Consider the following 10836-nt stretch of genomic DNA (forward strand, 5'->3'; position numbering starts at 1 on the left):
TAATAATTTTTAGTTATGCACACTAAATTTTAAATAAATTAAATATTTACACCCGTATAGTTAATAATTATTTATAATTCAAAAAAATTATACATCAAAATAAATTATTATTAATTAATTTTGTAAAATTAATCTATTTATATAAATTTTTAATGTAACAATTAAATTAATAAAATTTATCAATCAGTAAAATGTTATTCAGAGAAATACAAAAATAAATAAATAAATGATGCGATAAAAAAATTACTATATAAGTTGTGGTATAGTTTTATTATATAAATATGATATGTTTATTCAAATATAAGAAGCCTCGTCTTTGAACAAATAAAGAAGAAAACGTGTAGGAGATTTTTTTGGAAGAAGTGCGAGACTACAAGCTTTTCTTTTCTATCCAAGAATTCGTGAGTCCTTGTAAAATGAATATTTGACAAATTGAAAAAATAAAATAAAATGATTCTTTTTCTGTGGCCATTTTGCAATATCAACTTTCCTTGTTTAAACTTAAAAACAAAAATAGGGTGGGGGTATTGTATATTGAAGACCTTTACTAACAATTCATTCATCATTGGCCTTACAATTTCATTAACAGAATACAGACATCTTTGGACTCTTCTAATAATATAAACCAATAACTAAACAAAAACTATAAACTTCTTTCACCATGAACCCATTATTTGGTAATTAAGTGAAAAAAGAAAAAATGTCCCCAAGATTGAAGGGGCATGCATGATGAATCTAGCAGCATAAGTTGAATGACGCAAGGCATCCTCCATACTAGAAAGACTGTGATGTTGGTCACAAAAACAATATCAAGAATTCCCTGCTATTGTTGTTAAAAAGAACAAATCTAACACTTGTGCATCTTGCCAAAATAAAAATCAAAGAACCAAATAATCTTAATTTCTTCAAATTGTGGCTTTAACTAGAGGTGAATGAGGTATTGGGGAGTGAGGTGACATCATGATATCTTCAAACCTTCTTGATTTGAGGCTAAGCCTCAAGTTACTCTGCCAACATGGTTTCTTATTAGATACCATAACCTCCTTATTTTGAAGCACAAAGGTGCGAATTCTTTGCAAAGCAACTTGCAAAGCCCTATCATCATCCATGTTAGCATAGCACACCCTAAACCACCCTGGTTCAGTGCAATGAAAAGAAGAACCAGGTGAAACATTGATCTTAACTTCATGAATAATCACTTTCCACAGCTCCATTTCTGATTCAAGTGTTGGCTTTTTAAGAAGATGTCTCAAATCCATCCACACAAAGAGACCAGCATTACTTTGCAAACACTTTATGCCAACTTTTGCCAACCCACCGGTGAAAACTCTATACCTTTTTTCTAACCTCTTGGCACTCTCTTCAAGGAACCTTTCCACAAACTCATCATCAGATAGCATTGATGCTAAAAGATACTGAGTTTGTGTTGACACTAATCCAAAGCTAGACATTTTGCGTGCACAATGGACCACAGCATCATTGTAAGAGTATATGATGCCAACTCTAAAGCCAGGGAACCCCATATCCTTTGAAAGACTATAAACAATGTGAATGAGGTTATGATCACATTCAATATCTGTTTCTTCCTCTAATATCTCAGCTATGCTTATGAAACTTGGGTGGCTGAAAACTGTTGCAGCATATATTTCATCACATACAAGGTGGATACGCTTTTCATTGATGAAACTCACCACAGTTCTTAGTGTTTTTCTGTCCATGACAGTGCCTAATGGGTTTGATGGATTGGTAATAAGCAAGCCCTTTACTCTTATGTTATCCTCTATGGCTTTCTCATAGGCACTTTCTAATGCTTGCCTTGTCAACTTGAAGTTATTAGAGCTTTCACACATAACTGGAAGAAGTTTAACTCCTGTTCTCCACCTCAAATCCCGATCGAAACTGCATTAGGAAATTCAGTTGCTTGTTAGAAACTAATTAAGATGTCGGTGTCAACAATATTATATTTATTATATGGCTACATTTCATACGATTATACAAACTTTCTTGTTTTATTTTGTCGTGTACATAGGAAGAATAAAAGAAAATGCCGTGACGGCTTGACAATGAGTCAATGAAACATAGTTAGCGGTGGACAAGTTGCTATTTATTTGTGGTGTGAATTTGACCTTAATTTATGAACTTTTTTATAATATGATCCTTTGACTAATGTCATACATGACACGAATGATGATGAAGTTTGAAAATGCAAAGTTATTTCCGTGGAAAATATTGACGCCCCCTTTTTGTGAGGTCAAATGGTTGGAAGAAAAGAGATATGAAGAACATAATAAAAAAATTAAAAAACGAATATAAGAGCATAAAAATGTTAAAATATAAGAGTTGTGTACTCCCTTAAGATATATAAAAAGGTTTGAGTTTTAAAAGAGACAAAAAGGATCATTTTTTTAACATTAATTGAACTATATAAATTTATATATGAAAAATAAAATAAAATACATCAAATTTATAATAGTATATCATTTTTTTCAAGTTAGCTAATAAATATATTTATAAAACTATAAATTTCATCTTTTCCCTTTTTTAATTTAATTCTCATAGATGCTCTTAAAAAGCAGTGCAATCAATATCTTATCTGGGTGGAAATCAAAAGGAAGGCAGTTAAGTGGAAATCAAATCTATTTTAGTTGAAGAGCATCATCACACACGTCAGCCATACTTCATCATTCTCTCTCTCAAAATAATTGAACAACAACTTCAAAAAAATAATAAAATATATATAAAGCTAAAATTGAATTGAATATATTACCCTGGATAATAGGGAATTGGCACCAAAAAGGCGTCACCAGGGTCTGCCAAACAAAAAGCAGTGACCTCGTGTGCTCCAGTTGCTCCACCACTCATCACAATGCGGTCAGGGTCAAAACTCACTCTATTTCCTCTCGTTCTACCCATGAATTTAGCCACGGCCTGTGCAAATTTCAATTCACGTTTAGTTTGTGTTTCAAAATATCAATACTCTGACTGAACTTGTTAATTTATGGATACCGCGAGTTATGTAATCAAATTTCTTGGTATAATGTCACTCACATTTCTGAACTCTGGTAGACCATGATAATCCTGAAAATTAGCTATGGCTCTGAAATCCCATACTCCTTCTGGAGTACAAATAGAGGCCTCGGGGTTACTTAGCATCCAATCTTGAACGAAATCAGAAGTAAGCTGCAAAGATTTAAGATCATTGAATTAGAACTAATTATTATTAACATGGGAAAATATTAATAATATGCTATACATATCCTATTAGTATATCCTCGAAAGAATAGGAATCTCCTATCTTCTGCAATTGTGATAAGAAGCTTTATTTGCTTTATACCTGATTCTCTGCAAGACCCATTTGGATAACCCCATTAGGATTGTTGGTGGGATGAAAGGGGTCTTCATCATAAGCCTTCCATCCATCAAAGTATGGGGATCCTTCACCATGTCCATCGCTGATGGCTATCTTGGACAATAATTGAGTCTGGTCCACGGTCATGAGCCCCATAGAGTCTATGTTTATGTTGTCCTTAGAATAATGTAGTATATATCGATGTAAATAAATTGATGAAATCCAAGTCAGGGAGGAAGTGAGGGCTGCGTCAAGTCTTTTGAGTAGTGTTATGGGAATTTTGGTATGAAGAATTTACAAAAGCAATGCGTTGCAATGAACTAAAGGTGCTGGAGGGGGTGCTTATTTATAGCATGTTGGGCACAAAATTACCTTGACTTTGAGAGACAAGAATCTCTTCAGTGCAAATAATAAAGAATGAAACTTCGTTGAAGGAGAGAAGAGTCCAACCTCAGCAATGATGCTTCGTGGATTTGAAAATTAGGCAGGAGTTGGTACGCAGACAAGACCGTCAATTAATTAATAATAATTGTCGTACTGAGACCTAGCAAGATGCCACTTGTCTTACTTCAATGGGAGAAAGAGGATAGACTTTGTGACACACGCTTTTATCAAGTACAGCATCCAAGTTGAAACTAATTACGCACACATTCTTGCGTGTATGTTACTTCATATTTATCTAATTTTTATCACATGTATATATTTTTGCTTTCACGTCGTACTTAACCTTTTTTTTTTCTCAAACTTCAAATTTAATTATTTTTAAAAATGTTATAAAAATTCCTTTTCCACGTCAAATCTCAATCACTTGTATTTTTGTGAGTAAATCACTCATATTATACAATTAATTCTTTTTATTACTTTTAATTTTACTCTGTTCTCCATGTCTAAGTTATTAATAGCACAATTTGAAAATTCAAATTTAATTTTTAATATATCTTTAATATACTTTATAATAAAAAAATGTTTACCAATTTCTTAACAACAAGACTTAACCTTTAAACTAAAATGTCCAATGCAAATACAACGACCATTAGTAATATGTTTAAATTAGGGTTGTACATGGTCAAATCAGATTAATAGAAATATATATAGGATTGATCTTGTAGGGAAAAAGAAAACAGAGCAACTCAAAACTAATCATCCTAATTAAATACAGCTTAACTTGTGCAACTTCATTTTGTAGTCATTAGAAAAATTTCTAGTCTCACAAAATTTTTATTAAATTTAATTTTGTCTCTGAAAATGCATACATTTAATTATGATTAATAAATAAATGGGTGCTTAATTCGATTTAGATAATTGAATTGAAGAGGGCACACGTTTGTTTAAAAATTATAGTCGATATATATATATATATATATATATGTGTGTGTATTTTGTTTATCACAACACTCTTAAATTATATAAAATAAATAAATATTTGTTCATAAAAATATTATTACTTAAACCAGAGAGGCAACGTGGTGGTGGCACGACAAAAGAGGAGGGGAGTTGAACGGTGGACTCCTGGACTGACAGCAAGCATCATCTGATCAATGTTTGTAGGCTACAGGTTAGGTTACCAGTGTCGTGTCAAATTTTGAGTTTGTTTTTTTACTCTTATGGTATATGTTTATTTTTATTTGAATAATTTTTCTATCTTTAATTTTTAATTTATTAAAGGAGAATAAAATAATCATATAATTAAAGACAGACCTTGTTATTTTAAGAGCAGCAGCATAAACTCTTGAAATTTTCTGAAGTTTAAAATGTTATGCAAAATTTAGGGCAGAGGTTAGTGTAATATAATTCATTATTTTTGACTTTTTATTTTTTAACTAGTTTAACTTGAAATGTCCCTAAAAATGTTTCATAATTAATTAATTATAATATTTATTCTTAATAAATAATATGATTAATCAACTTATTTATCTTGCAATCTATTTTTTAAGATAAAATTTAATCAATTTCCATTTCAGGAAATTTTTAAATTTTTTTTAATTATTTTACTTTTTTATATTCTTTAATACTTATAAAGGATATATTAATTTTCTATTAGATTGTTTTTAATATCTTAAGTTTTAAAATAAATCAAGAGTAACCATATCAGAATATTTAACCAAAATTAAAAGCTTTTCAATATTAATTTAACTAGCAAGTTTACGGATCATTTTCAATTTAAATAGATTATAAATATATGTTTTAAAAATTTGTGATTTTTTTTATTATTAGATAAATATTTTAATATATTAAATAAAACTAAATAAAAAATAAAATAATTTTAAAACGGAAGATAAAATTATGGATATAAATTACTAAAATTTATGACATTTTTTATTGATGCAGTTGGTCAACTTTTAATATTTTAAAAAATAAAATTAAGGATTTGGTTTTTTAGCTTCAAGTCTGGCGTGGATTTAATTTTGTCAACTTTTAACGCTTGAATCGAGTAGATTAATCAGATATCATTGACTTTTCACCTAATTTAGTTTGCTTCTTTGTTTTTTCTTTAAATAATCGTGTCAAATAAGGTCATGACACTGTAAAAAAATGCTATTTATCAATAAATAAAAAACATAGAAGTATTAAAATAGCTTTTATTAATATACTTTTTATTTGATAAATTATAATTTGTTAGCAAAATTTTTTAAATGTTTATTAATAAATAATAGTTATAATAACATGTAAATATTAATATAATGTAAATTGATAAAGAATAATATTTTTTGTAGTACTGGTTTATCCGACCTCAGGAAGATCACTTGATTTGTTCACTCGGGGAAGAACGAGTACCTTACGTGTTACTAATATTTGAAGAGGATAGTACTAAAACTTCGGTCTGCAATTATTTGGATATGCTATCAGCATTAAATGGCTCAAGTGGCATTTCATCGATTAAAAGAAAGTGTAACCTAACCAAGTTGGTGTTGGGCAAGAAGCATGTGGCATTATTATGGAGGGAGTGGGGACTGAGGTCCCATTCAAATTATTGTTATTTTGTTTTTTCCCCATCAAAGGAAAACAAGTTTTGGTCATCGAAAAAGAAAAATAAATACTCATGGAAACTGGAGTAGTTGAACTCACTAAGTTTTGTTTTTGTGTCCAACTTTCAAATCATATGCATGGTTAGTGCAACTTCAAACAACCGACCAAAACAATCTTAAACGCATCATTCATGTTATTGAATTATATGATAATCCCCCATTTTTTTTATTATTATCATTATTTCTTTTATATTATTAAATTAGATGAATCCCCTGGCTTCTCATTATACATATCTAGAATGTTGAATTACAGTATTTTTTTTCTATAAAGTGTCGAGTTACCTTAAATTCTTGTTAGAGATACAATATTGCAGCACAATTGTCAAATTTAATGTTTGTAGAATGATAATTTTTTAAAAAAAAATTGTATTTTCGTATAAAGAAGTTAGTTCTAATTATGAATGTGGAAGTTAGTTCTAATTATGAATGTGGTCTACGAAAAAGTTATTACATATAATTTTTATCAGACTAAAAGTTAATAGAAGTGACTAAAACTTAAAAAGTTACTAAAATATAAAAATTCAAAATAATATAAATCTTAAAAAAATCAATGAAAACATTATAATATTAAGTTTTATCCCTAGTCATCTTATAGGAAAATATACCTTAGATCGTGTTTATTGATCATATACTTTTTTTTTCTCATCAGTAAAATAGAACTAAAAATATTATAAATCTCATTTTTTTTCAATGTATAAAACACATGTTTTAATAAAAAAAAAACAATAATAATAATATGTAGGCTTCACTTTTTCAAATATTAAAAACAGTTTAGTTACACAATTTGCTTTAGAGATACCCTTAACCCATCAATTAATTTTATACTTTCTTGTGTAACATGTCCATCGATCTATCTATCTCCATATATTGAATATAAGCATTGTTTTTAAATAAATATATTTATAATAATAAAAAGGATGTGAATTTAAAAATTGTATTTAAATATATTTATAATAATAATAATAATATTTAAATAAATATATTTATTTTAATTATGTGCTCAAAATTAGTAACAAATTTAGTTCTGGTTTGCTTATTCAACAGATTCGTGTCCGGTGGATCCCTCCCAGCCTTGGTCATTACAAACTTAACGTGGATGACTCAATCACATATCACCATCAAGTTGCAGGATGTGATGGTCTTATTGGAGATGATAGCGGTAGTTTTATTGCAAGTTTCTTTGGCTGCATCTTTCCTTGTTCTCCTTTAACTGCTGAACTTTGGATTATGTTTTGGGATATCAAGTTGGTTATTCACAAAGGTTTTCAGAGTATTTGGATAGAAAAAGACTTTAAAGAGGTTTTATTTTTTGTTTTGAACGTTCAGCCTAACTCTCACCCTTTTGCTGCCTTATATCATATATATTCTTCTATATTTTGTATTAAAATCATAATTTTATATTAATTTAACTTTTTAATGATTTATCTATCAATTTAAAAACTATTTTTAATTTAATTTTATTTAAATTAATAAAATATTTATATTTTTTTGAAATTTATTTATTATTTAAAATTATTTTAATTAATAATACACATATTATGTAAAAAAATTGATAATACTAATTTATTGTGTGGCTTTTGGTATTTCATATTTTGTGGTATTCTTTTCACATTATTAACATTTTAATGTTAAAGCTAATGTTATAAAAAAATTTAATTAAAATATATGACAGTGTTAGTACTATTTTAAAAAAAACTTTTATAATGATTAATATAAATTATGTTAATTCTTATTTTTGGTGGTTATAGAAAAAGAGGAACATTACTAAGTTGAAGAGAGAGAGAGAGGGAGCTGCAGTAATTATACTTTACAGAGGAAAGGAAAAGAATGAGTTGATTGCGTGTTCATAATTTGGCACATGGGTGGCGGGAAGAGATGGTTGGGGTGTTATTATGAAGATTGAAGATGAGAATTATAGTGAGTGAGAGCTTTGGTCAACCCTTCAATGTCTCTTCTTCTTTCCATCTAATTGCCAATTCGCCAAACCTTCCACCCAATCTCAGCCTCTTGGTCAAAATCCACGTGGAGTGGAGATTACTGTTAATTTTCTCAAGATTTGGGACTAATATTTCAGTTTGAAATAATCACCACTTCCTTTTCTTTCTTTCTCACAAGTAACCACTCCACCCCCTTTAGATCCGACAAGAACATAAGAAATGAGATAGTGGGATTTTTTAAATTTTTTTTGCCTATTTTTAAAATATACAAATAAAATAATTGTATATAACATTATATACATTATTAAATTTTAATATTTCAAACAGTTAAACTGATTAAAAAAAACAGGGTGGAACACAAGAGAAAAACAACAAATTTGATATTACTTGACATGTAATAAAAAGTATATTATGTTTCATCGATAATTTTTTTGAAAAAACTCACAGTTTTATTAATTTTGTAAATTAATTTGATTTAATACAAAAATTCAATAATCAAATCATCGATTTTATTTTAAAAAATATTACTTTTTATTTAGATCTTAAGTATTTTGATTGGAATAATTTTATTTAATTATAATACAGTTTTATTAAGTAAAACTTAAACTCAAGACAAAATGAGAATAAGGTTTATAATTTCTTGGTAATATAATAAACTATGTTTCAATAACAATGGATAAAACTTTACATTTATTTGGTAAAAAGAAACAAATTAAGTTATAATAGTACTATGTATGAGAAAAATTTTCTTATTTTTATAAATGTGTTCTCCTCAAAATTACAAAGAAAATGTTCAATATTTTATTTTAAAAAAGTTGTAGTTGAAAGTATATGTTTTAGCTAAAATTTTAGATGATCATAAAAATTTTACTTTTTGACAAGTTTTTATGAAATTATAATAAAAAAACAATAATTTTTAGTTGAAAAAAATTTAACCTTTTTATAAATTTTTTATGAAAATATGAGAATAAAAAGAAATATAATTTTTAGTTAAAAAGACATTTTAATATACTTTTTTACAAGTTCACGAATGATGTGTAAATAAAATTGTAAAAGACTAATAAGTCTAAAGTTAGCCTGAAAAAAAGGATGTTTTAAAAGACATTGTCTTAAGTTATTTTTGGTAAAGTATAAGTGATAAATGTTTCTAAAAAAATAACGGATTTATGTTGAAAATTTGAATATATTGAGAATGGTTGCAGATTAAGAATATACTTAAAAAAACTTGTAAAACAAATTTTAATTTTAATTCTAAATTGTTATTAAATTTATTTATTTATTGTTAAAATTCAGTGTAAATACTTTATAATTTAAAAGATTTTTTCTCTCAATACATTGACCTAACTCTAATTAATAAGATTAATTTTCGTGGCTAAACGAAATCATGAAATGGTTTCGCACCCAGAATATGCAAGAAATTTTTGAACATTTCATCATTGGCTGTCTCTTGCTAACTAAAAAACTCACTTGACATGTTTGAATTTCAATTTCCAAAACCCAAATATATACTTTAGCAAAACATCCCTGTTCCTCATAATGCTAACCATCATAATTGACGATTTTTTTCAGTGAACATGAAATTTTATCGACCCAATTCCAATTTGCTGTTGTGTCCAAACCTCGGCGATCGATTCCACTTAATTTTTAATCTTAAAAATGTTAGACCGCAGCCATATTCTTAGCTAGTTGTTCGAAGTAAATGTTGATGAATCCATTGATTTAGTCATCGATCATATTTATCCACTGCAATGCAACCCCAGGGTCAAACTTGCCATCTAATGAGAAAGAACAAGTCACCCAAACTAAAATTTAGCAGCCAGGGGAAGAACATATATTAATTATGTCATAATTAGTTCTCTAAGATTGAGGGAATGATAAAGGGGAAGTTTCATCATTGCCGAACTTGCACATTAAATCTTATCAAAAAATGAAAGTAATGTTAATTGTTATACAAAATTGTAATGTGATTTATATAAGTAAACAAACTATTAAGTTAATTTTATTGTAACAAGTGGCACAATATGTGTCCCTGCAAACATTCATCAAATTACTATAGTATTACTTTATTTGAGTGAATTTATAGAGAAGTTTATATATATATATATATATAAAATAGTATAAAAATAATAAAAAATTTTATAAGTTAAAAATAATTTGTTTTTTAAAATTTTAAAGATAAATAAAATAGTTTCTTAAAATTTATAAAAAATAAAAAAGTATAAATTATTTATAACTTATGAAAAAAAAATTATTTATATTTTATATTAATTTTTTCTATTATAAAAACTTATCAAAACAGGACTTATGTTGACCTTACACAAAAAGAACTTCAGACAGGCAAATAATGACATGCAACAAAGATGTAATGAAATGTTTGGAAGAATTATATTTTTCAAATTATTATATTTGTTAAATTTTAAAAATAAGGTTCTAAAGCTTAAAGCTGTAATGTTTAGAAACACAAAAGAAAAATAAAACCTAAATAAACAAATTTCAAACTTATAATCAAAAATAAAAATTTTGT

The 10836-nt window shown here is 27.3% G+C and overlaps 1 protein-coding gene across 1 annotated transcript; it reads right to left on the reverse strand.

Annotated features, from left to right (window-relative positions):
- Window positions 1–266: 266 nt before the first annotated feature.
- LOC113854068 (1-aminocyclopropane-1-carboxylate synthase) lies at window positions 267–3888 on the reverse strand. The gene is made up of 4 exons (XM_027484902.1): window positions 3335–3888; window positions 3049–3180; window positions 2768–2928; window positions 267–1899 (listed from the first exon to the last, which is right to left on the reverse strand). The coding sequence occupies exons 1-4, from the start codon at window positions 3503–3505 to the stop codon at window positions 906–908; spliced, it is 1458 nt and encodes a 485-aa protein (XP_027340703.1). The 5' UTR covers window positions 3506–3888; the 3' UTR covers window positions 267–905.
- Window positions 3889–10836: the final 6948 nt, after the last annotated feature.

Source organism: Abrus precatorius, unplaced genomic scaffold (genome assembly GCF_003935025.1).
Source record: "Abrus precatorius isolate BTA unplaced genomic scaffold, Abrus_2018 Scaffold11, whole genome shotgun sequence".
NCBI classification, from domain to species: domain Eukaryota; kingdom Viridiplantae; phylum Streptophyta; class Magnoliopsida; order Fabales; family Fabaceae; genus Abrus; species Abrus precatorius.

Coding starts and splice junctions, on each gene's coding strand:
- LOC113854068 (XM_027484902.1), bottom strand. CDS start 3,505: ATGGGGCTCATGACCGTGGACCAGACTCAATTATTGTCCAAGATAGCC. Junction 2,929..3,048: donor GTCTACCAGAGTTCAGAAAT/GTGAGTGACATT, acceptor AAATTTGCACAG/GCCGTGGCTAAATTCATGGG. Junction 1,900..2,767: donor CCAATTCCCTATTATCCAGG/GTAATATATTCA, acceptor TTCCTAATGCAG/TTTCGATCGGGATTTGAGGT.